The sequence below is a fragment of the Culex pipiens genome, chromosome 2, assembly GCF_016801865.2.
Source record: "Culex pipiens pallens isolate TS chromosome 2, TS_CPP_V2, whole genome shotgun sequence".
Taxonomy (NCBI): domain Eukaryota; kingdom Metazoa; phylum Arthropoda; class Insecta; order Diptera; family Culicidae; genus Culex; species Culex pipiens.
Window position 1 is genome coordinate 217,344,912 of NC_068938.1, and position 27,812 is coordinate 217,372,723.

Below are 27,812 nucleotides of genomic sequence, written 5' to 3' on the forward strand. Positions count from 1 at the left end.
ATTGGAGAATTTTTTTGGAAAATACTAATATTTTTACAAAATAGCTATTTTTTCAAAAGTACTGAAATTTTCATAATTTAGTATCAAACGAAGCGAAATTTTGCATGCTCCATGCATACACTGAAATCGTGTATGCTTCATATCAAATTTTGCTTCGTTTAATATCTTTAAAGTTTGCAATTCAAGTAATTTCGGAAAAATACGGTATTTTTTTAATTTTAGTTTAAAAAAAATGAAAATGCATACCAAATTTCGTTTCGTTTGATACTCATATTGCAAATTATGAAATTTTAAGTACTTGCGAAAAATACGGTATATTGTGAATATTTTAGTATTTTCAGAATAAACTCTAATAATGTTGAAATGCATAACAAACTTCGCTTCGTTTGATACCCATATTGCAAATTTAGATTTTTTTTTAAATTTTAGAAAGAAAGGTATTTTGTGAAGATTTTAATTTTGAACTACAAAAAAAACTTTTATAAAGTGAAAATGCTTACATAATTTGCTTCATTTGATACCCATACTACAAATTTTGAAAATTTGAGTATTTTTGAATAAAAACGGTATTTTGTTAAAATTATAGAATAAAAAAACTCTAATAAAGTTTAAAAGCATACACAATTTCGCTCCGTTTTATACCCAAGTTGCAAATTATGAAAATCTTATTTCTTTCGAAAATTTTGCTATTTGTATTTGCTATTTTATTGAGGAAAATCTTCTAGGATCTAAAATAATTTTAAAGGAGGTGAAAAAACTATAAAATGTTCAAGAACGATCATTGTGATTCAAATTTTGGTTAAAAGAACTTAAAGACATTTTTACTGAAAAACGTAACAAATCATTACATTTTGTATTTTTTTTAAAGAATTAAACTGCTTGTATACCCAGGAATGCCTCTAAGAAATGGTAATCGATTTTTAGTTAGTTTCACTAATAATTAAATTCGGTGTTGTAGTGGTAGACATGGATGTGTTATGCAAAAACCAACCTTTTTCAAAAATTGCTCCATTTGTGGAACTCTAAATTTCAATTGTTAAAACTTAATTTGATCACTTGCCAAGCAAACGGGTTCGCGGCACGTTCCAAAGTGCGGCTCTCCACCGTCAAGTTTCCGGTTTCCGGTGCGCTGTGACGGAATGCCAGATGCAAACCAATCAGATAAAACACGTCCGCCGGGGTGGTAGGAAAAACTATTTTTCCTCCTCCTATTTCAAGATCTCACAATATGCATGACGAATGGTTGGTGATAAAACGGGACAAAGAAGAAAAACTTTTTCTCCATCAGCAATAAATTTGTCACGTCTGGCTATAAAAAGCGTGTGCACTGCTGGGTTTCCGGAAGTGGGGGTGAAATGGACAGCCAGCATTGCTAAACAACGGGACGAAACTTCGCTCTATTTCGACGCCTTCGGTGGTGAAGGAAAACACAATCAGGAAATGCTGACGTTATCGGGGTTAGCTGATAACAGTGACACGAATTCACACATTTGAATAAATCATTGGATCTCGGAGGGGGGAAATAGTATGTTTGGGGAAGTTGAAGACAAGATTGAAGAGAAAGATAGTTTCATTGGGTAAAACTTTCCTAAAATTGATGGAGTTTCGACCCAAAACCTATTTTAATTTTTCATGAAATCTGACAATCCAAACAGTGAATAAAGTGAACTCAAAATCTACACAATGAACCTTTTTAACAATGGTGACAAAGCAAACATCAATTCAACTGGCAACGTTCACTGCGAAATGTCCTCAAAACATCCCAAACATTGGACTCTAATGCCACCAGAATCCACTCCGTCGACGTCACCACAGTTGACGATTCAGTGAAAGCCTCCCCAAAACCGGAAAATCGATACTCTCGTCTGCCCGAGGAAAGTGGTAAAACTATCACCCTTTACCAGCAAAATCCACGCCACCGTGTCGTTCGATATCTCCGCAGCGTCACCTGGCGTCTTCTCCCCCCGAAAAGAGGTTGCATACTGTTGGGCGCATTCCAGCACCCGTCCAGCGACCTCTGTTGGTGCATCAGTATGAGCTTTTGCAGCTGGTTGAAACTATTTAAACGGAAAAATGTCAACAATGGTGACGGCGAAGCTGCAGCAGACGACGCCGAATCGGTGGTCTCCAGAAACGGTGACCAGAAGGCGGTCAAGAGTGGCAAGAGGCGGACATTCCTGGCGGTGGTGGCCGCAAAGAAAAGTGCGGCGAAAGTGAAAGTGAAAAGCTCCTCCGAGCAGGTTAAGGGAGTGGGGGAAGGTGATGAGGAGGACGGTGAAGAGTGGAAACCGGAGAGACAGCTGGAAGAAGATGGTGATGAAGGTGAGTATTTTGTGGGAAGCTTAACCTTTAATTGGGAGGGAAACAAAGGAATTTAATTCGGTGGGTGGTGAAGTCGTGAGTTGGTCATGACGTTTCGGAGAAAGTTACTTCAACAATTCAACAACCTCATCGCCATTAATCCTGGGAAATGTTTTTGAGCGATGAGCATTTTTGGTGACTGAATATCGACTTTGAAGAAAGAAAGAAAGTTTGGGGTTTCAATCAAATCTTTTGAAAACACTGTTGAAAAATTGAAAAAAAAACAGCTACATAATCAATGATAGCAATTAATACGTGATTTTCTCAGTTAAGAAAGCAATCAAAACACAATTTACTCACTATTAATCTAACTTAATTGAAATGCTTTGCTATTGGCAATTCGTCAGAATTGGCCACACGTACCAGCTTCCAATCAACGCTCAATCAACCATCTAATGAAGCAACCCTGCAACAAAGTAATCAAGTAGCTTAGCAAAACGTTTGATTGGGAATTACCTGGACCAGCTCAGAACGTCTTCCACTTTATTGGCACAACCGGAAGCATGATTAATTACCGGTATCGACGTCGTCTTCTTCTCTCTTCCCAACTAGAGCTACACCAATACACCATCACTCTTCTTCCGGTACCTGCCAAGGTGTCAACAACCTCCCACCTGGGACAGACCACGTCATTGTTTAGATATTAGTGGGATTAACTCCCACTCCACCTAGCTCGGGTGACCCATCACGAACCTCGTACCGGAAGACACTCTCTCGAGTGCTCCGAAGGTCTAGGTCACGTATCCCCTAGTCTGCTTGAACTCACGTTAAGAGTGTGTGTAACACGATGGAAAATTTAACGCTCGACCGCGCGCACCGAAGAAGCACGGAAAGCTTTAAGTAGAAATCGGAAAATTCAACACTGAGAGCAGAGAAAAGAAGTGGGAAAATAACGTGGACGTGACTGCCCATAAGAAGCACACCAACAACGTCATAAAAAAAACAGTCACCATACGGTGACATAGGGAGTGTCCCCTCACCGGGAGGAAGTGATTATAAAGGGTTTTATTTGCTCGACGCCAACACATGAATCCATTATGGGTGATCCTCTTAATAGTCCCCTTTTTCAATTTGGTGCTGAAAGTTATTGTAGTTCCTTGGCAAACATTTACTCGGTTATTTGATCCCAACGAAAATATGGTAATTTCTATCTATTTCGTCAACAGATTGCCCATTTTGGAGTCTTTTTATGTTAATTTTTTGCATACTTTATCTATGTGCAAATTGGTGATCACGAGAATGAATACTTGATTTATTTATTGAGTAAATTTGAAGTATTGAAGATACTCGCAGCGATAGCAAAATCATCATCAGAAGAAAATCTTTTGACATGACATGATGAGAAAAAATCGGATGAAAAAATCAGAACAAAACATGGCTCTTTTCTCTAGCGCACGAAAAATCCGTAAAACGAATCTAAAAAAATCGACAGCGGAACATCTATTTCACTTCTACACTAGCAAGTGTAACGACGCACGTCAAAAAATGACCTGTCACTTTTTATAGATGGGCAATGCGTGTAAAAAAATTAAGAGCGAGTTTTTCATCAATATGTAACAGGTCGTATCGAGGTGCTCCGATTTGGATGAAACTTTCAGCGTTTGTTTGTCTCCAAAGATGAACTCATGCCAAATATGAGCCCTCTACGACAAAGGGAAGTGGGGTAAAACAGGCATTGAATTTTGAGGCCCAGAAAACATGAAAAATTCTAAAACTTCATCATTTTCAACTCTCTTAGATGCATTCGAAAGGTCTTTTGAAGTACTTCAAAATGAGCCATAGACATCAAGGATTGGTTTAACTTTTTCTCATAGCTTTTGCAAATTACTGTTAAAAATTGTTTTTTTTAAACCTTAATATCTTTTTGCAACAGCCTCCAACACCCATACTCTTATAATTCAAAAGTTAGGGAATTTCATGGACTATAAGCCTACGGTAATAACTTTTTTCAATCGCAGTTGTTCTCATAGTTTTTCGATTTTTCTATAACAAACATTTTACAACGTTAGTTTTTGCCCTGTAGGCTTCCATAGCGGCACTTTTTTGTCTCATTTTTCTAATATTCGGAATCCTCGGAAAATTTCACGTTATGTAGAAGTATTGGAGTTAAAAATTTGATTTAAAAAATAATTAAATAAAACATTTTTTGAAAAAAGAAATAGATCTTATTTACCCTGTGATCAATACGTCAAATGCTGTATCAAGTAGGCGAAAACCTGTTTTACCCCTAATCCAACAAATTGTTAAAAAATATTTTAATTGATTCTAAATGGTACTTTTTCAAATCAAATTTACAACTCCAATACTTCTACATAACGTGAAATTTTCCAAGCATTCCGAATATGACAAAATTGAGACCAAACAGTGCCGCTATGGAAGCCTACAGGGCAAAAACTGACGTTGTAAAATGTTTGTTATAGAAAAATCGAAAAACTATGAGAAGAGTATGGGTGTTGGAGGCTGTTGCAAAAAGATATTAAGGTTTTAAAAAAATCCATTTTTAACAGTAATTTGCAAAAGCTATGAGAAAAAGTTAAACCAATCCTGGATGTCAATGGCTCATTTTGAAGTACTTCAAAAGACCTTTCGAATGCATCTAAGAGAGTTGGAAATGATGAAGTTTTACGCAAATAGGAGCAATTTTAGGATTTTTCATGTTTTTTGGGCCTCAAACTTCAATGCCCGTTTTACCCCACTTCCCTTTGTCGTAGAAGGCTCATATTTGGCATGAGTTCATCTTATGTATAGACAAACAAACGCTGAAAGTTTCATCCAAATCGGAGCACCTCGATACGACCTCTAAAACAAACCGAGCAATATTTACAAAAAACTGCCTCTTAAATAAATACAGTCAAACCTCGCATAAGAGCGCCTCGCATATGCAACTTTGCATATACGAGTCATTCCACCTGATTCGGTTTTGTCGCAAGAGTTGCATATGCGAGGTACAGGGCTTATGGGAATTTGGCTATATGGGAGACATGGCCTATATTGTTATAAAAAATCATCTTAACTATGCAAATTTATAGTGTTTTGGAATCGTTATGAAGTCAGCTATACAGCTACACCAAATTTACAACGTTTACGATGTTCTAGGTCATCCGAAACTTCCTCAAGTTAAGGCCTATGTGTTCACCGCCGTACAAGTATGAGGTAGCGATTGTGACTGTGGTTTTTGACCTCAGATCATATCCATGTAGCCTCAGGGAGGTTCAGGGACTAGTCTACCGATATGTGGTGATGTTCTGGGTCTTCTGTAGAGTCCCGGGAGTTACGACCGATGGGTCTACCGCCGTAACAAGATAGAGGTCAGTGGTTTTTGACCTCAGATCATATCCAGATAGCCTCAGGGAGGTTCAGGGACTAGTCTACCGATGTGTGGTGATGTTCTGGGTCTTCTGTAGAGTCCCGGGAGTTACGACCGATGGGTCTACCGCCGTAACAAGATAGAGGTCAGTGGTTTTTGACCTCAGATCATATCCAGATAGCCTCAGGGAGGTTCAGGGACTAGTCTACCGATGTGTGGTGATGTTCTGGGTCTTCTGTAGAGTCCCGGGAGTTACGACCGATGGGTCTACCGCCGTAACAAGATAGAGGTCGGTGGTTTTTGACCTCAGATCATATCCGGATAGCCTCAGGGAGGTTCAGGGACTAGTCTACCGATATGTGGTGATGTTCTGGGTCTTCTGTAGAGTCCCGGGAGTTACAACCGATGGGTCTACCGCCGTAACAAGATAGAGGTCGGAGGTTTTTGACCTCAGATTCTATTCGGATAGCTTCAAAGAGGTTCGGAGACTAGTAAACGTATATCTCAAGATGTTCAAGGTCATCTGTAGAGTTCCTGGGGTTACGGACACTAAGGCCGTAACTCCAGAGTCTCCAAAATTCGCTGAAGGTATCCGGATGAGCCTGTTATAAAACTTACGACCTTTGTCTTGTTACGGCAGTAAACTAATGGACCGTAACTCCTGGAATTCTTCAGAAGACCCCGATCATCACCACATTCTGGAAGACTAGTCCCTGAACTAGTCAAAAACTACCGACCTCTGCCTTTTAACGACGGTAGATTTTCCGGCCGTAACTTCCAGAACTCTACAGATGACTTAGAACCTCCAACCTCTATCTTGTTACGGCGGTAGACCCATCGGCCGTAACTCCCGGGACTCTACAGAATACGCAGAACATCACCACATCGATAGACTAGTCCCCGGACCTCCCTGAGGCTATCCGGATATGATCTGAGCTCAAAAACCATCGACCTCTATCTTGTTACGGCGGTAGACCCATCGGTCGTACACAGCAAAAAATCCGATGGTACATATAATCGCATGCAAAAGCATGCACATCACCTTCGTCAAAATAAACACTTAATATTACACACTGCATGTAAAATTTTTGCTAACTCAAAAAAAAGTTGCAACCGACGGGATTCAAACCCAGCACCAACAGTAAGGACTGGCGCCTTAGCCCACTCGGCCATCAGACCAATGAAAATCTGTAAGGATAAAAGCATATATGAGCTTGACATTTTGGTCAAGTAGGTTTCCCATACTGATGGGCTACATATTTCAAGGTGTAAAATCACATAACATTGCATAAAATAATGCAATATTTATTTTACACCCAGGTCTTTTACACGCAGCTGGATTACTACTTTTTTAGCTGTGTAACTCGCGGGACTCTACAGAAGACGCAGAACATCACCACACATCGGTAGACTAGTCCCTGAACCTCCCTGAGGCTACCTGGATATGATCTGAGGTCAAAAACCTCCGACATCTGTCTTGTTAGGGCAGTAGACCCATCGGCCGTTACTCCCGGGACTCTACAGAAGACCTAGAACATCACCACATATCGGTAGACTAGTCCCTGAACCTCCCTGAGGCTACATGGATATGATCTGAGGTCAAAAACCACAGTCACATAGGCACATAGGCCTTAACTTGAGGAAGTTTCGGATGACCTAGAACATCGTAAACGTTGTAAATTTGGTGTAGCTGTATAGCTGACTTCATAACGATTCCAAAACACTATAAATTTGCATAGTTAAGATGATTTTTTATAACAATATAGGCCATGTCTCCCATATAGCCAAAATCCCATAAGCTCTGTACCTCGCATATGCGTGCTTCGCATAAGAAACCCCCATATGAGTTGCATATGCGAGGTTTAACTGTAGTTTTAAGTGGTGCTAACAACAAAATTCACAAACAAATCTTCAACTGATTAATTTACTTTGGGATGTTCGGGAGCAATTTTCTTTTGCGTGTTTCGTCTCCTCTCTCTTTTGTGAGTGAAGAAAATTCGCTTGCTTGTAACTTGTATTTTGAAGATTTTAATTTTATTTTTTGTGTTAGTATTCAATACAATCTTACCTTTTCTAATGATTTTAATGTTTTAAAATTGAAAAAAATAATATTTTAATATATTAAAATTATTTTGTGAATAAAAGTAAAAAAACAGCTAAATCTTTTCCTATAAAACTGTGACCCAAAAATGAAAAGAACAGAAAACCATTTTTTCATTCCTCAAGATGAATCATTTTTTTTAACCACAAAAAAGGTAAGATTTTTCATTTCTTAAGATGAAAAGTTTGCTGTCCCCCTCTACAATTCAGCTCCTACTGTGGACAGACTTCAATCTATTTTTTTTTCCAAAAATAAAAAAATAGCAGAAGAATGCTCAATCTGAAAGAATGAATCTAAAAAATATTATTTTTTCGAAAATCAAAATGCTAAATGCTATAAATACTGTGACCTAACATTATAAAATATGATTTGGAAGGTCCATATAAATTTTTACTTTTACATTTACAAAGCTAGAAACAAATTCAATTGTTGGGGTGAAATGATTTCTAAAAAAATGAGAAATGTTTTTTAGTACCCCACAAAGTATTGGGCATACCTTTTATTTATTATTTAACCTAAGTTTAGTGGATAAAGTAGATTTCTTTCCGTTTTTGTTATTTTGTTTTTTCAGCAAGCCCTTTTTTATATTTTATTTAAAATTTCAAGTAAATCCAGAATCCAGTAAAAATATACATAGGCTCTTTGGTCGAGACACCGTCAAAACGGCATTTTTTAATAGTTTCCAAATATTCAAGAATTTAAGATCCTCGTTTTTTTTTTGTTTTTTGCTTGAAAGCCCAATATGCGTAAAAGACAGCTAAAACCGTTTGAAACGACGAAAATTCATGTTTTTGAAAAAATGTGGTTTAGCAAAAATCTACCAAAAAGCTATTTTCGAACCACCCTGACACGACGTAGTTCACCATAATGGCAGAAAATACAGACTCTGGAAGCTTTTAAATAAATCATTATGTTTTAATCGCATTTTTTAAAGACTTAGATGTTCATAATTTACCATATGTTTATCAAATAACGTGAATTTGGTTGGATTTTCTCTACTTTTGAGTTTGAGTTTAAGAACTTATGTTTTGAAAATACTCATATTTCTATAATTTGCAATATTGGTTCCAAAAACAAATATAACATTTTTATAGATAATCCCTACATTAGCATCTTTAGCAAATTATATATCCGTAGAAAAAGAAATTATTAATTGGAAATTCCAAGATTTGGAGAGTGGCCGAAATTTCTGGAGATTTTTATTTGAAACGGTCCAATAAACCAAATTTTTTGATTTTGCTTTTTGAGTGTTTTTCAATACCCCTGACTCAAGGCGGTTTCAAAAACACCCAGAAAGCAAAAACTAAAAATTTGGTTTATTGAACCATTTAAAAAAAAAACTCCAGATTTAAGCTTTATTGCTTTTATTTCTCTATGACAAAGCACGCATAATTACTCCCACTCTCCCTGCCACACGCCATGATTGATTGATGAATGATTGCTATCATTAAGATAAGAGACCGTACCAGCCAGCCCACACAAGCTAGATCATATTTCTAGGATGGTGTTTCCGAGGCCCAAAGTCACATGCCACTCGAAGTTTCTTAACCCCCTATGACCAGAGGTGGCCAATTTACCAAAAAAATAAGATGTTTGAAAAAAAATTGTCATCGAAAATTTCTACATATTTCAATTTAAATTTTCGATCTACGTTTTTTCTAAAGAAATATAAATTTTTCACAACTCTGCAAGTATAATTTCCTGAAAGCTCGTCCATCACTTTCCCACTCTTCTCTGCTGCTACTTCTTAGACATCCGGGGCCAATTGGCCTGGAAAAGGTGAGAGGTGGTCTCTGGTCTTGAGGGAAGCAGGAAAACAAAGTGAAACTTAACCCCAACTTCAACACGACCCCCGCTCTTTCCCCCACACGCTGGAACCAAGCCAACGCAACCACATGATTAGAGGTTAGCTCTTGGTGGAAATTCTTCGCAAATGGTTGAAATTTGAAACCGAGTTGAAGGAGGAGGGATGAGTCGTTTTAAGAAGGATTTTTTTTTTTTTTAAAATTAAATTTGGCGAAATCTTCTTGGAAGGATACCATATTTTTCAGCTTGTTTTTTTCCGGGGAATACCCTTCTACTAGATGGGATTAAAAACAAGCAAAGACAGATTAATGAAGATAATGGTCTTTGTATTATCACGTTGCATTTTATGTTCTCCTGGGAAACAGAGCACCCACAACACAGTTTTTTCGTTCCTTCCAAGAACTCACCATTCATTAGCACAGAAAACACATTTAATTAGCATAAGATAAGAGAGTGCAGCTTTTTTTTTGTTGCCATTTCCCGCCATTTGGCACACAATTATGTTCAGGTCAGCAGCCGCAGTGCAGCGAGCAAACTTGGAAAGCATAACATTTTGGTTGGCAGTCTTTGCACTATCATTACCACCGCGACTTCAGCAAGCTTTTAACCACGGCAAACATTTAAGTTGCAACCAGCAGCTGTTTCTGATGAGGTGGGACGCCCCTATTTTTATGCTTGTAAATTTTAATTTTTTAGAATTATTTTAAACAATTTTAAAATTTACTTAAATTTATATTTCTTAAAAGTTTAGAAAATGAAAGTTAAAAAATCAAAATTTTCCCACTGTGCCTTCTAGCGAACAAAGTTGCAAGGAAGGATGGGGGACGAAAGGGGTAAAATGGCCATAAAAAAGTTCAAGTACTTACTTTAAGGCTTGATGGGTGGGGAAGTAAAGCACTCACTTGGGTGAAAGCGTACTTTTTTTTTGTTTCCTCTCTTCAACCCACCCTTGAATGTGGAACTTTCCTGGAAATCTGGGAGACTCTCCATCATGCAGTTTTTTTTCTCAACAGGACTTTAATGTTGACAAGTTTTTATGGCCACAGATGGGGCAAAACAGCAGGTGAAAAGTTTTTATTTACTTTACCACCTATGACTACAGCGAAACCAGTTAAATTGTGAAAAATGTTCTCAAATTTAAGCTGAAACAAGTCTCTCTCGAGGGTGCTCAATAATTCACCAAATTCTAACCGAAAGCCCCAAGTGATGATTTGCTTTCATCCAATAAGAAACGATATTGGCTCTCTGGCGCTTTACGCGTGTTCATATTTTATGAAAAATTAATACACGCTAAAAAAAATCACCACAAAAGCCACTTCATATCATATTTTTGTAGACGGCCGAAACCGCTCGCGCGTACTTGCTAATCCACGCTCCCGGGTTCAATCCCCTTATCACGCGAGTTATTTTTTTACTGTGCAACCCCATCCACACACAACACACACTCCCATATGCTCAATGGAGCGTAAAATGGACGTGTAAAGGTTTCGACTTTGTGGTCCTCCTCGGGGTGGCATAGAGCCACACATTCGTTAGGGTGGTCATCACCGAATCCACTTTTTGTGCCACTCAGACGTTCCTTGATCACCCTAGTGTGATTGTGTATGTTTATATCGATGTACACACCCGGGATATTCTATAAATAGATACGTATTAACACGCGCGGGCTGGGTGTTCAGGGGGGTTACGAGATGGAAAACGGAACCGAAAACAGCCGGAAAAGCGTTGATTGTGGATGGAGGTTGTTGACGTAAATGGGACACCATGGTTCGGGTGCGATTAAACGTTGCTTTTGTTTTAGGGAAAAAACATCAATTATTTAAAATTTATGATTTAATTATACATAAGTTCAACAACTTTTATACATAAAACGGAATTTAAACGATAAAAGTTGGTGATTTCTAGAAAAATCCTGAATTGTAGAGAATCGTTTTTCCAAAAATGTCAGTAAATTGTGGTCTGTTGTCAGAGAATTGCGACATGATTTTCCTGAATAAGTAATATGAATCCTCTATTGAACACCCAAAATAGGTTTTTTTTCTATTTTGTTCTTTTTTATACCACCACTTTTTAGTTCGGTTCACAAAAGACAGAAAAAGCAGTGCAGAAAAGAAAAAGCTATTAAATTGAAACAACGATTATATGTTGCTTTGCTCAGTTAAAAAAAACTCAACTTAACTTCTCAATTGACAAACGTTTTGGATGATAGGTCGAATGTGTCTTAAACATTTTGAAAAAAAATGCAAATCCAGAAAAAAAATTAGCGTATTACTAAGCTATGTAATACTAGATTTCAGTTGAAACCTTCAAAAAACTTAAAGCTAGCATGTGGTGCCTGATTAAAACATACACAAATATCTACAAATAAAACAAACCATTTTTCCCCCAAAACTACAAAAGAAACGATCCTAGACTGAAAATTGTAATTTAAAATTGTAATTGTAATTAAAATGCGTTGGGTTGCGTCTTTCAATTACGGAAATAAGTCATCGCTCAAATTTTAAAGTAATTGCAGTTTTAGTGAAAAAACGTTACTTAATCCACCCTAGGGTGGTTGGGGCCTTCCTCACATTTAAAGATTTAAAGGGTGCTATCCAAAATAGACAGGGTGATGTTTTTCAGTGTTATATCAATTAGACTCATTATTCATACCACTAGATTGGGTAGTCAGATCTTCATATTGCAGGGCACTTATGTGCTTACAACTTATGATAGTGTTGTCAGATCTTCAATCCAATTCGTGCTCGTTGAAAAGGTCTTTTGATTACCTATCTAACGATAGGTCGCATGAGAGATCCGGACAACGTTTTCATCAAAATATTTGAGATCCGGCCTCCAAAAGTGCATAAATAACACTTAAGTGCTTATAACTTTTGATAGGGTTGTCAGATCTTCAATGTTTTGGACGCGTTGGAAAGGTCTTTTGATTACTTAATAACGATAGGTCGGATGAGAGATCCGGACAACGTTTTCGTAAAAATATTTGAGATCCGGCCTCCAAAAAGATCATAAATAACACTTAAGTTCTTATTACTTTTGATAGGATTATCAGATCTTCAATGTTTTGTATGCGTTGGAAAGGTCTATCAAATACCTTTCTAAAAATGTATAACATGACGGGTTTTCTTACAAAAACCACCCTTTTTACAATCTTCCAAACTTTAGTCAAAACTGTTTCTTAGCATAACTTTTGAAGTACTTAACTAAACTTTATATTTTTTTATAGCGACTTATGGGACCCCAAGACGGATCGAATGAGGCCAAAACGGACAAAATCAGTTTAGCCAGTCTCGAGATAATCGAGTGACAATTTTTTGATCAATATCCCACCACACACACAGACATTTGCTCAGAATTTGATTCTGAGTCGACAGGTATACATGAAGGTGGGTCTAGGAGGTCTGATTGAGAAGTTCATTTTTCGAGTGATTTTATAGCCTTTCCTCAGTAAGGTGAGGAAGGCAAAAAGTCGATTTTTCTTCGTTTTCGTCATTTTCTCGTTTTTGCGAGTGGCGCGTCGAAAAACTCAGTTATCATTTTCAAAAAATCGTATCTCGGAATCCTGTAATAACAACTTTATTTTTTTTTTTTCATATTTAATTTAAAATTTTCAGAGGAATCCGATGAAAAGATCTTCAGACATAGGCTCTTTGGTCCCGAGAACTTCAAAACATCATTTTAAGATTTCATACGAAATTTTCAAATGTTAGGCTAGATTTTTGAACCTTTAAATATTTTTCCTTAAAAGCCTAATGACCTTTCGTTGACGTTCAAGACAGCTAAAATCGGTTGAAATGGCGCCGAGTTATGATTTTGTTGAGAATGTGGTTTTTGCGAAAATCGACGAAAATTACAATTTTTCGGACCACCCTAACACGGCATTGGTCACCCCCCATTGGGGAACCTCCAGAAAGTTTTTGAGCCCAATCGGAGAACTTTTTTTTCGAATCGTGCTGTTTTCGTTTTGAATTGCTGAATAGACTTATCCGAGCCTTGGGTATCATGTACAGATCATTAAATTCTGTATATTTTATGAAAATCTTTTTTTAAATATATCAGCAAGACTACGTCCACAAGGATAAAAATCAATTCCAAAAATCGTGAACATTTGTTCTCGAAATTGGGAACCTGGAGTAAAGTAAAGTAAAGTAAAGAGGCCTTCTTTAAATCAATAATAACGATATTAGAGCAATTTAAATTGTAAAAAAACATTGAAAAATCCTTCAAAAATGCAAATTTTAAAACTTTTCATTCCTTTTTTTGTTTTTTTCATTTTTGATTTTAACACATTTCAATTTTTTACAATCTAATCGAAAAATGGCATAATTACATTCAAATTTGTTAATGAATAAAGCTTTCAAATTTGCAAAAAAAAATTAAATATTGTAATAACAAACCATGTTTTAAACATTTGCATGGAAAAAGTGTTTCAAAATGCATTTTACTATAGTTCAGTTGTTTTGCAATCATTAGTTTTCAAAAAATGTAAGATTTGACGATAACAAAACTTTTAGCAAAAAAAACTTTTTGCGATAATAAACATAGAATAACAAAATGATTCTAAACGCAGGGGAATGCATTTTAAATTGATTTCAGCTGATTGCATTTAAATGTCGACTGAAATTTAGAAGTTTTTTGAAAAAATATTTTTTTGCCCTCTGATTTTTTTTAGACAACTTTGAAGGGGGGGGGGGGGGATACAAAAACTTGTAATAAAATTTGTACCAGTTTAACCTTGTTTACAATAAATTTAAACAAGCAGTTCCATATGCTGAATACTTCATTATGGTTACGATACCGTAAAAAATAAAAATGACAATAAATTAATTAAAACGTTTTTTTTTGTTTTCAAAAGCATTACGTCTATTTCCAATCTGGTCCTAACATTCAAAAGTTTCCCAATTTAACATAAAAAACAAAAAAAAAAATGGAAATGTATTTATTTAATAATACCTTTTATTTTGTTCTCTGACTAATTGGGAAATTTTGTAGAGTAAAGGGAAACCTTAAAATAAATTTTACCAATTTTTTATGTCGCAATCACTTAATTTAAATATCTGAATCACTGTCAATCTTGTTTTCACAAAATTGAATTGATATGATAACAAATTGTTTTTTTTTTTTCAAACTGTATTGTCGGCAAAAAGTAAAAAAAAATGTTATACTGGCATTTGATTCGAAACCATAATAATATAAACAATGCTAACTTGTACCAATTGGTTCCAGTGCCGTCAGTTGAACAACAAGCTTGCGTGTCAAGAGTCTCTAACACTGTCTGATTCACTCTTCATAAAACATAGAAAGTAATCCAATCTCAAACTCAAATTCCGAGGTTAAACTTTCTGCTCTGCAAAACCTCTTCAAGATTATGTTACAAGCAAGTTCCTTCTTCCACCACAAAACTCAATTATTTCCTCATAAATTTGCCGAAAATTTGCGGTAAGCAACTGCCACAACTATTTCCTTCCGACGACTGGTTAAGAAATTTTGTCGTTGCGAACGGTGTAGGACCTCGTCTTCCAGGCTAGACAGCTTAACGCCACCGAAGATTACCTCCGAGCACGCGAAATTCTGTTTGCCCGTTAATAGAGCAAGAGCTCGGTTGGGTTGGAAGCTTAATTAGTATCAATTTATTACGAAGTAACTTGCGTGCCAGTTGAAGATGTTCACGGAATATGGTGAAATTTGTCGTTTACGTCGCTTTAAAGAAAAACGGAAATCTAGTTATCACAGTTGAACATAATTTGAAGGGGCGTAAATGTCTCCCCAAAATTTGATGTGTGGAATTTCCAAACTATCCTGACAAGTCGACAAACTTAACTTTCAGCTCGAAACAGCGACAAGACATTAATTTGAAATGCAACGAGCTAAAGTTCTGCGGATAATGACTACGTGAAACTAAAGTTTATGCGACATGGTCAGAGTGTCAAACGTAACTTTTTCGACTCGTTAAAACCACTAAATTATGGAGAAAAGTTTCAGCTGAAATTGTAGTTACAGTCGCTGGACCTGCTCTATGCATTAAATTTTAACTTCTGAAAGAGACTTTTTGACACAGTTTCTGGTTTTCCATTTGCCCAACAGAAGCAGGCACATACATTGAAACTCGATTTCAACTTGCAAGCGAGCAAAACTTCAAATGGAATTACTCAAGTGGTAAGTGTGGCACCACCCAGAGACTGCTCTTCTTTTTTTTTTTTTGTACCTCTGCTGAGTAATACAACAGAGGGTTGAAACATCGCCACATAACGAGTCGTTTTCACTTCTCATTCTGCACTTTGGTACACTGCTTCCGGTTTCTGTGAGGAACTCTGGGGTTGGGGTGGTTCTTAAAAATTGTTTCAACATTTTTGTTCTTGAGAAAAAGGAGGGGAAAATTTAATTACAATCAATTATAAACCTTCTATTTTATGTTAAATGACAACCCTAGCCAAACTTTCTCCCACTGAAAAGTAGAATGGATCCAAAAGGAAAAGGACCTTTTTCACACCATCACTAACAATGCACGCACAGACACAAGCAAACCCCCAACCAAGTCGTGATTGTAGTTGACCGAAAGCTTTTCCCAAGGGACCAAAAAAAAACGCTGAAACTTTTCTCCCACTGGGTTGCAACCATCCCTTAAGTGAAATACATACACACACTCACCTCGAACTCCAAAACTCGTTGCGAGTTGCATAATTTCATTACCTTCTGTGACGGGATTTGTTTTCAAGTGAGGTGACCACAACGTCAGGAGGAAAACTTTAGTTTCAAACCGGTGCACAACTTCTTACTCGTACGTAATGAGAAAATGGTTGATTCAATTTAGGATTGTGTGGTATCTTCATGTGAAACGATTTCGCTGTGAGTGTTTTGCACTTTCTCTCTCTTTTCAAACGTACAAATTGAATTTTCTTTCGCCTCGTTGAGATTTGCTTGTTCAGAAGGTGGGAGTGTTTGCTCTGGAACGGAACGTTGAGCTTCAGATCCTACTGATGAGCTTTATTTGATAACAACACTTGGTATGATTTTTGCTTGTGGTCAACGAATCAAGGCAATTGGATTTTGAAGTTTGTGAAATTATTTCAAATATTGCAATTTTAATCTATTTTAAAGATTATGTCTAAGCCTTTCAAAGTAATTCAAAGTATTTGTTCTTGACAACCTCCATGCCAAGTACAAAGTCAATTTCAATTTTTTTTATAGATTGTGATAACAGAAAGTTTTAAAGTTTTAATCAATTCGATTATATTTCTGAATTTATTAAAAAAAAAATATATATATGTTTAATGTTTATGAATGCTTTATGTGTTGATTTTGTTCTGCTTTCTCAAAATTGTTGAACTTGAGTGTAAAACTTAGAAAATTTATTGTGAGGATACAAAATAACAAAAAAAAAATGAACACTCAAAAATATGTTTACTATGAGTTTTGAGTAATTTTTTAGAATTTCACAAATATTTTCAAGATTTTTAATTTTGATTTTTTTTATCTCAATGAAACTTTTTCCATGCATTCTTTATGTCAAAAGAAGTCATTTTGCATCATAAGTTTTTCTAAACAATTCTGCAGGCCGGCCATACATAATATTTTTTTTTATTCAATTGAAATTACAAGACATTGTTTAAATATTTGAATGAAAAAAAATGTTTTAAAAAGCATTATACATTTGTCCAGTTGTTTTGCAGTAGTTTCCAAAAAACTAAATTTGACGAGATTTTTTTTCCGAGGAATTGAGAAACAATTAGATAAAATCCAAAAAAAAAATTATACCAGGCAAAACATGTTAAATACGATTACTAATCCAAAAAATGCATTTTCGATTGTTTCCAGGCTTTTATTTCCATAAAAATATATATTAAACAAGCCTCACCCGAAAAACTTCGTCTTTTCCTTTTTTCGTTTGCTGACGTTTTTAACTTTTTCCTTGTTCAGCCTCCTATGATCAAAATTTGATTTTACGCAACTTTTCCCATACAATCTGCAGATTTTCCGGAATCGGTTCCAGAGTGGCCAAAGTTGCCACTTTTTGGCGTAAGAACCTTCCTTGGGTTTATACGAACCCAACGCAACAAAGAGCACCTCGATCCGACGCTCCGTATTGAACTGATTCGCGTTCGAACAAAACCATCGAAATTTTTTATATATATAGATAAAAAAATGCCGCACTCCTTATCAATATTTTCAAACTAAATTTAAAAAAAAATTGAGATGCAAATCAAATTTGCAAACGATTACGGCTTTACATCATTTTGTTAAAATTCATCCTTTTCAAGTTACAGGCTTTTTAATGTGTTTTTTTGATAAATGTTCAGTTTTCAAAAGCTGAAAAAAGACTCTAAATTCTTATTTTATTTCTTTCTTGGTCAGACTACTTGTTGCTGAGATTAAAATTTAATAATTTTGTAATATTTTGAAAAACAAGTTTTTCTCGGTATTATCTAATAAGCCCTTATTTTTTAAATTAGAATATCTCAAATTTTTTTTTTTTTTATTATAGACATTTTACCACTTTTGTGGCATTCATGTCTTATCTCAAATTCGATTTGCAATTTTTACATAACAAAGTGATGAATAATTACAATAATAAAAGTTATTCTAGAAAAGTTCGAATTTTTGGTATCAAGAGTAACCAAAAATACCGAAAAGCCTCTAAAAAAACTATTTTAACCCTTTTCTCGCTTTTTGAAAATATTTTTTGCAAGGGAGCTTTTCCTTTATGAAGTATTTTTAAATTGCAAAAAAAACTGAACATTTATCGAAAAATGTCACCTTAAAAAGCTTTCAACTTTGAAACAGTGAACTTTATCATAAAATGTCATTATTAATTACAAATTCGATTTTGCAAAAAAAATAATATTGCAAAAATAATTTTTGAAATTTTATTTAAAAAAGTTTTCAAAATATACCAAATTTTGCACCATCCAAAGCTCTTGCGCCTAAAATGTCCTTTTATTTGAACGTAATTTTTCTTTTGAAGATTTTTTTCCCCGTTTTCAGCAGGTAATTTTGGTCAACTTATATTCTACAAAAAACATTACTTATCTTGTTTAGTTTATTTTTGTTTTTGGTAGTATTTGGCCTATTCTGCCACCTTCTATTATAACATTTTGCCATTCTAATTTTTTCATGTTTTTACAGTCACTTTTTAATTTTTTTGCTTGTTTTTCAAATTTTCTGCTCTAGAATGGCACTGTTGTTGTTTAAATTGAAAAAAAATGCGTAGAAGCATTGTCTGGACACTACAAAAATTACTGCATCCTTCTTAACTTAAAAATAGGAATTGTTAGTGAAAAACACAGCTAAAGTTGACCCTTGCTTTTTAAAGATCAAATATTGGTTGAAAATTGAATTTTAAGATTGAAGTTGTACAGGGTTAAGCTTTTGAGAATTTTACTTTTAGGGATAAAACATCACATAAAAAAATCTGGAATTCAAACATAATTCCATAATTGGAAGATAAAACAATCGTTCATCAATCAAAATCATATTCCAGCAAACTTTAATAGCGTTCAGTATCACTCAGCAGCATATTTCCCGCCTAATTTCAACATTCCTGGAAGCGCGCAACAATTTTCGTTGTGAAACATGATCTCTCTCCCATGCTTTCAACACCAAAGTAATTGAACATTCCCTTTCGTCATAAACCCCGCGTCCGCGAACGCAAATCAGCGCCCCCGAAAACTTTTGCCGCCAAAAGTTTACCCTCGCAACGGGGTATAAATTTGGCGCGAGCGGTTCAGATTAAATCGCATTTCGCGGCGTGTGGAAAAACTCGGTGAGCCGCAGAAAATGAAGCACTTTTCTTTAAAGCCTAACCAGCTGGAAAGGGGTCTTTGACGCGGGTGGATTTCGAGCACTGTTGCAACTTTTTGAGCGATTTTTTTTATTTTCTATCAGTTTTTCCTCAGTTGACTGATTTCGAAAAAATGTGTCACCAACATAAATTTAAGGGTTCAGCTTGTTGTACAGCGTATTGTTTACTTTATGAGCTCATAAAATCTGTGAAACAGCTAGAGCTTTTAGCTTCGATTGGGGACTGTTCAGACCAAGGACATCGTTCAGTGAAACTGGCTGTAAAATAAAAGTGAGGTTTTGTTGATGAATACATAAGATTTTGCTGTGAATTGCTTGTAAAGTGAGATCGTCAATTCTAAAAAACGCAGAGCAGAATCGATTTAGGTCTAACGATTTCAGAAATGTTATCATGCGTCTCCACTGAAGTAAGTTAAAAAGCTCATTTCAAGATTAGCCTTAATGACCTTCCCTTCATTTATAAAACCACATGACATCCCGCCATGACACCCAGCAACTCTCATTCATGACTGAATCCTTGCTTTTTTAATTACCCCCCAACTTGGTTGGCTTCGTCGTCGTCGTGCAAAGAAGAACATTTCACTTTCACACTCTCGTCAGGAAGGCATTAGGCTGCAGGCTGGTGGATGGCTTGTACCGTGGTGGCAAAGATTAAATTAAACCATCCCGCGCTGATGATGATGAAGGATGGATGGATGGAGTTCCAAGCCCCCCGCCAGGCAAAGCTGCCAATTTGAAAATGTAATTCCATGTCCCCACGGTGACGGGTATGACGTGGGAGTTTCATTTAATTTGGTTGCTTTTCGCGCAAGTAGGAAAAACTATTATTTTCAACATAAAATGTAATTAAACTTCTATTTTCCATCGCAAAATGAATCTAATATCTATTCGGTACAAATTTAAAATAATAACTAACGAGAAAGTTTTCCACAAACTACTAAGTGAATCAAAAGTCTTAATTTTTTACCCCTGAGGCCATCATCACGGTTCATGTGCACACACTGGCTGCTGGTGCTGCTGCCAGTTTAATGATGACATTAACCGAAAAGGACAGCCCTGCTGGTGCACGTGTTCAGGGTGGTGGTAAAATACATCCCGCACCAAGTTTAATCCTCGGCCCTGAAAGCTTCTTGGAGCTCTGCACCTTCTGTTGTTGTATTGCAAAGTGACGTATACAGCTATGAATCCTTTTGTTTGTTTCGTCATTCATTACAGTTTTGTTTTGCTGAAAATAATTTAGGATTGAACTTCAGAATTTACTTTTTTAATATATTTTTTAAATTAATTATTTCTAACATTTTATCAATATTCAAGTGAAAATTGAATTTCTTTTTCACTTTTAACAGGCAGGCACAATTTAATGTCAATAAATAAGTTTAAAAAGTAAAACAATAACAAACCTTCCTTACTTCTAAAAATAAGCAACTTACATACGTAACACATCAACCAGGGTTTGGTTCGGCGAGTTTTTCGTAACAAACATTGTAGTTTCTTCAAAATCAATCGATATATTTTTTTATTCAGCTCCCGAAGTGTTTTTACAAACGGATTCATGACAAAATTTTACAATTTTCAATATCCAATTATTTCATTATTATGCCCAACATTTTGACAACAGAAGACAAAAACAATTTTGGAATTTTTTTAAATATTTTTTTATTAGTTTTGGATAATGAATAACAATTTACCGTTTTGTTAAAGAAACTTGAAAAAAGCACGCAACTGTTTAAAATATTGAATCTGGATAACTCAAACGTAAAAATTAAAGGGAGTAACAAAAATAGACTGAAACAACAAACAAAACAAAAGTGATTTTTTTCTCTTATTGTTTAAAATTAATAAAACAACCTAAAATTCAGTTCTTTCTTATTTTTTTTTATTATTGTAAAACACGACATCGAACAATTGCGAACTATCAGTGGCACATAAAAATGTTGTACTGAGCATATTTTCAAAATAAATATTTATATCACGAAAAGTTTCGTCTTCAGAAAATTGAAAGCTTTGCTAGATTGCAGTAAATATCTAACAAAAAGTACAACGATTTAATGTAATCAATCTCTTTACAAAGTTTTCAAATATTTTTAATGACGGCTTTGAAAATTAAAATCAAAAATCTAAAGGGACAACACAAACAATCATTGAAAAGTTTTAATTCAACTTTTCTGAACATTTTTTAAAACATATAAACACTTAAATTTTTTTAAATATTAAGGAATATCAAGTACTATTGTAATAAGAATGGCATTCTTTTTGTAGCTTCGACCTAAAACTTGCCAAAAATCAACTTTTCAACCGATTTTTTATCTTAAAAAAGCATTGTAAAGAAGAGTTCTTAAATTTTTTGAAAATGTTAGAAAGGAACTTTAATTTGTTTTATGTAACTTTGCCAATGTTTTTAAAATGTGGGGTCAACTTTGGCTCTGTTTTTACTCTAATTTCCAATATTTCAAAAGGGCCAAACATTAAATTTTACGCCTTTTTGAAATGTTAGTCTTGATTTGAAAATTTGGAAAATATTGTTTTCGAAAAGATCGAAAAATTTCACGAATGTTTTATATTTAAACCCTCTAACGCCCAAATTTTTTTTTCGAAAATATTTATTTTTCCCGTGTTCAGGAGGTTATTTTGAGCAACTTTTGTTTTACGAAAAACTTTACTTCTCTTGTTTCATGTTTTTCTTTTTTTTTTTTTAGTATTTTAATTTGCATTTATCTTGTTCAGTTTATGTTTGTTTTTGGTAGTATTTGGCTTATTCTACCACCTTATATAATTACATTTTGCTTATCTAATTTTTTCACGTTTTTACAGTTACTTTTTCAATTTTTTGCATGTTTTTCAAATTTTCTCCTATGGGTAATTCTCTACCAACTCACACGAAATCGGGAAAAGTTGCCCCGACCCCTCTTCGATTTACGTGAAACTTTGTCCTAAGAGGTAACTTTTGTCCCTGATCACGAATCCGAGGTCCGTTTTTTGATATCTCGTGACGGAGGGGCGGTACGACCCCTTCCATTTTTGAACATACGAAAAAAGAGGTGTTTTTCAATAATTTGCAGCCTGAAACGGTGATGAGATAGAAATTTGGTGTCAAAGGGACTTTTATGTAAAATTAGACGCCCGATTTGATGGCGTACTCAGCATTCCGAAAAAACGTATTTTTCATCGAAAAAAACACTAAAAAAGTTTTAAAAATTCTCCCATTTTCCGTTACTCGACTGTAAATTTTTTTGGAACATGTCATATTATGGGAAATTTAATGTACTTTTCGAATCTACATTGACCCAGAAGGGTCATTTTTGCATTTAGAACAAAATTTTTCATTTTAAAATTTCGTGTTTTTTTTAGAGTGTAACAATGTTTTACAAAGTTGTAAAGCAGACAATTACAAAAATTTTGATATATAGACATAAGGGGTTTGCATATAAACATCACGAGTTATCACGATTTTACGAAAAAAAAGTTTGAAAAAGTTACTTTTTGCGTTTCTCTTTGTTTCGTCGTCCATGCCTGTCGCGGGTGACCATGAACGGCCATGATTGATGACGACCAACTTTTTCAAAACTTTTTTTCGTAAAATCGCGATAATTCGTGATGTTTATATGCAAACCCCTTATGTCTATATATCAAAATTTTTGTAATTGTCTGCTCTACAACTTTGTAGAACATTGTTACACTCTAAAAAATAACCCTGCAAAGTTAGAAAAAACATGAAATTTTAAAATGACAAATTTTGTTCTAAATGAAAAAATGACCCTTCTGGGTCAATGTAGATTCGAAAAGTACATTAAATTTCCCATAAAATGACATGTTCCAAAAAATTTTACAGTCGAGTAACGGAAAATGGGAGAATTTTTAAAACTTTTTTAGTGTTTTTTTCGATGAAAAATACGTTTTTTCGGAATTCTGAGTACGTCATCAAATCGGGCGTCTAATTTTACATAAAAGTCCCTTTGACACCAAATTTCTATCTCATCATCGTTTCAGGCTGCAAATTATTGAAAAACACCTCTTTTTTCGTATGCTCAAAAATGGAAGGGGTCGTACCGCCCCTCCGTCACGAGATATCAAAAAACGGACCTCGGATTCGTGATCAGGGACAAAAGTTACCCCTTAGGACAAAGTTTCACGCAAATCGAAGAGGGGTCGGGGCAACTGCTGTGTGAGTTGGCGGAGAATTACCCCTATAGAATAGCACCATCATCATTTAAATTGCAAAAAAAAATGCGTAGAGGCATAGTCTGGGACACTACAAAAATGACTGCATACTTCTTTTTACTGAAAATATAGGAAATGTTAGTAAAAAACACAGCCAAAGTTGACCCCTAAAAAAATGACATTTTTAAAAACATTGGCAAAGTCACATAAAACAAGTTTAACTTCCAACCCGGAAATTTTCTATAATTTTAAGAGTTCTTCTTTCCAATGCTTTTTAAAGATCAAAAATCGGTTGGAAAATTGATTTTTGGCGATTTTTTAGATCGAAGCCCGTCTAAAGGCGGGGTTAGGTTGTAGAGGGTTAACATTGTAAATCGGACCATTAGTTACTGATATATCGACGTTATAAAATGGTGGGTTGTCTGGGTGAGACTTAAAAAAACATCAATTTTCCTGTTTTTAAACCTTTGAATGGCAACATCTTAGCAACTAAAGGTCGTATCAACAAAGTTCAAAAATGCTAAATATAGTGAATTTTCTAAGCTTTTCAAAAATATTTTTTTCAAAAGTGGGCAAACATGTGCACGAATTAAAAAAAAATGAAAAACTGCAACCATTTTCAAAAAAGTTACCTAAAAATGGCTTTAACTTGAAAACGGTACACTTAATCAAAATTTCACTAAAGTAGTTTTTGACTGCAAATTTGATGTTTCATCAAATAATGAAGTTGAAAATTTTTTGCGACCAATTTTTCGATTTTTTTTTAAATCAGTATTGATTTAAAAATTCATAACTCGTTCAAAGATTTTTTGCAAATTCTGGAAATTTCTGATAAGTTGGCATTTGATGTCCCCTAAAACATCAAAAAATAAAAAAATAGTGTTTTTTTCCAAATCAAGTGTTAGTACCAACAAGGTAAATTAAAAATCACCAAATTTTTTTTACCTTGTATTAAAAATTTTCAGTATAGTCCTTATCCATACCTACAACTTTGCCGAAGACACCAAATCGATCAAAAAATTCCTTCAAAAGATACAGATTTTTGAATTTTCATACATCATTTTTGTATGGACTGCTGCCAAATTTGTATGGAAAATTATATGGACAAACAAAAACTACTTTGGACGTACCGAAGACACCAAAAAAGTTTCAGCCAGATTAAAAAATTCAAAAAGAAATTGAATGACCGAAATCTGAGAGAATTGCTCCTCAAAAAACTTACATCGAATTTGGCGCTTCCGTCACATCTCAACACAATACCACAAACCTAACCTGGCTGAATCCTTGGGTGTCACGTCTACCCTGGCATTTTCCGAGGGAAAATGCGCAAAAATTTACGCCAGAGGATTTCTTTGTTTTGCGTGCACTAGAAGCAGCAGCCGTATTGTCGAGCTCCCACACCACGTTCCGAACGCGAATGGGAGTCTTTCTGCGTTTTATCTTGCTGGATTCCAACGGGATCGTTTTTTGCCTTTGCCTTGGATTTCCACCGGGATAAAGAAAGATCCGAAATGGCACTCGCGAACGTAAACTGAGCTTTTGTTTTCCGTTTGAATTTGGGTCGGAGGTGACGGTTCGGAAGCTTTTAGTGGATTTTGGTATGGCACCTTGGTGATGAAATTAAGGGAAGCGTGATTTTTTTTTAATTTCATTAAATGTTGAAATCGTTTAAAAAGTAACTTTTCAAGCATTTAAATTCAGAATTCCTACTCAAACAGCAGTGCACTTTATTCCGCACATCCGGAAACTTTTTCCAACCACAGTTGCATTCCATAAACCGACCGGATGTTGTTGGTAAATATTTGCTTTTCATTACAAGTTGTTTGAAAAGGGGGCACCAGGATCACACTTTTGGTTTACCATGCAGCTATAGTGCGGTTTTGTTGGCAACACTGAATGCGAACAATTTTGCAACCATCAGACATGAATGTAACTTTTGAACGTGGTGCACACAAAAACCAGCAAAACAACACGGGATAAGCTCCGCTTCCAGGGAGGATCTATCGCTTGCACGGTGATGACTTCCTTAAATTGTCTATTCACCGCAAAAACCACAGGCACGTGCGGTTTTCCCGCCCTCCGAGCAACGTCTTTATCTAAAATTGTGCCATTCCTCGGGGGCAAATGCCAAATCTTGGAAGACGAAAACAGTCGTGACCGGCATTCCACCAAGGCACATCCCGTGAAGAGCTCAAGTCAAGAGATTTGATTTATTTCCGGTGGTCGCCTTCTCCGAAGTCACCCTGCAGCGGCAAAGGCCAACAGGTTAGGTGTGGCGAACGCCACGTGCGACGTGGGTGGATTCACACCGAAGGCCCAAGGTGTGACCGTTTATCTTGGGACCAGCATCTCACGGAACACGCCACCAGCGATGGATGACTTGACAGTGTTGAGATGACCACAGGGTCGTCTGTAACGGTATGAGCGCCGCAGCCGGTGTTCGCCAGAGGGTTGATGAGGCCAGAAATCTAATTAGTTTCATTGAAACACATGGTTGGACGTAATTAGGATCGCTTTGGTTGCCAGGAAATGAAATTAAGGCGGGGTTAGACTTTACGGAGCATTTATGTTAACAGCAAAAAAATTCTGTGTAAAATCGCATGCAAAAGCATGCACATCACCTTTGTGAGAAAAAGCATGTAATATTGTATGAGAAAACGTGTACACAAAAAGCATGTACCGAAGAAAAAAAAAATCAGGTCTGTTCACACCAAAAATAACATCAATCCGGCGAGAGTCATATTCAGATTACCAAGTCCGCGCCCCAACCCACTCGGCTATCTCGCCGCTATGAAAATAGTCGGATCAATGCCAATGTAACAGTAGGTTTTCCGTACGTCGTATACTGTGTTAACTGCATACGATGTATGGGGAACCTACAGCTACATCGGTGAAGATCCAACTATTTTCATAGCAGCGAAATAGCCGAGTGGGTTGGGGCGCGGACTTGGTAATCTGAATATGACTATCGACGGATTGATGTTATTTTTGGGGTGAACAGACCTGATTTTTTTTTTCTTCGGTACATGCTTTTTGTGTACACGTTTTCTCATACAATATTACATGCTTTTTCTCACAAAGGTGATGTGCATGCTTTTGCATGCGATTTTACCATCGGATTTTTTGCTGTGATATTTATTTTTCCTAAAGTTTTGTCCTGATGCACAGATTGTTTACTAACGGCTGTTGTTATCAATAAAACCAAAGATTACAAAACATATCATTTTTTGGTCCTTATACTTAGTACCCTTCTACAACTCACACCCAACTCTAGACGGGCTTTGATCTTAAAATTTGTAAAAAAAAACATTTTTCAATCATTTTTGAACTAGTTAAAGCATTGAAAATCTAAGCTCTTCAAATTTTGGAACGTTTTGGACTTGGAAATTTGATTTGTTTTATGTGACTTTACCAATGTTTTGAAAAATGTGATTTTTCAGGAGTCAGCTTTGGCGGGTTAGTAAAAAAAATCATGGTAATATTACATCTGGAGTACATCTTTTATGTCAGAAAAAAGCTTTTATTTTACTTCTGATAAGGTGTAAATTTACCTCTGGCATATGCAATGCAAAAAAAAACTTGCAATTTGAAAAAAAAACCTCAACTTGGTTATAACCATATCCAGCCTACAAAGTCTGCGCCCCTACTCGCACGGCCATCTCGACGCTGTGAAAATAGGTTGGTTAACGCCGTACAGTCCAGACTTGATTATCCGAAGCCTCGATTATCCGAACTTTCGATTATCCGAAGGTTTGCATGGGCTTTAAATAATCGAATCACGAACAAAAAAAATTTTTCGTATTTTTAAATTTTCTTGTTTTTAATATAAAATTTGAGTTCAACGACCCCATTTAAGTCATGTTTGAGTTGTTGATTGCCTATAAAAAATTAAATGCATTTTTTAAATATTGCATCACCGCCATTTTGGCCGCTATCTTGGATTTAAAAATTCTAAATTATTTTAGCGTAGTTTAGGGGTTATATCTAAGCTTGACAATCAAAAATTAGACAGTGAAAAAAAATGTTTTGTTGTGATTCGATTATCCGAAGTGAAATTTTCCGAGGTCTTCAGATAATCGAGTCTGGACTGTACTATCATTAACCAAACATTATAAATGCACATGAAAATGGAATAACAGAAACAATGCAGTAAAGTTTATTGTAGAACAAAAGTAGCTCAAATTGGTAATGCATTAATGCTACCATGGGCATTAGAGGAAAGTTAATCAAAACATCAAAATACAATTAGCCATATTCTCTACGTTTGCGCAAATTGATCTT

General features: G+C 35.6%; 1 protein-coding gene across 3 annotated transcripts in view; it reads left to right on the top strand.

The window, feature by feature from the left end:
• The window catches only part of LOC120432578 (cytochrome b5 reductase 4), a 98,685-nt gene that overhangs the window by 24,672 nt on the left and 46,201 nt on the right, over nt 1-27,812 (top strand). Inside the window, exon 2 of one of the 3 annotated variants that reach the window (XM_039597811.2) lies at nt 1,656-2,322. The exons of the other annotated variants lie outside the window; for them this stretch is intronic. Within the exon in view, the coding sequence (XP_039453745.1) occupies nt 2,034-2,322 (289 nt within the window). The 5' untranslated portion in view covers nt 1,656-2,033. The remainder of the gene's footprint in view (nt 1-1,655; nt 2,323-27,812) is intronic. 3 annotated transcript variants of the gene reach the window in all.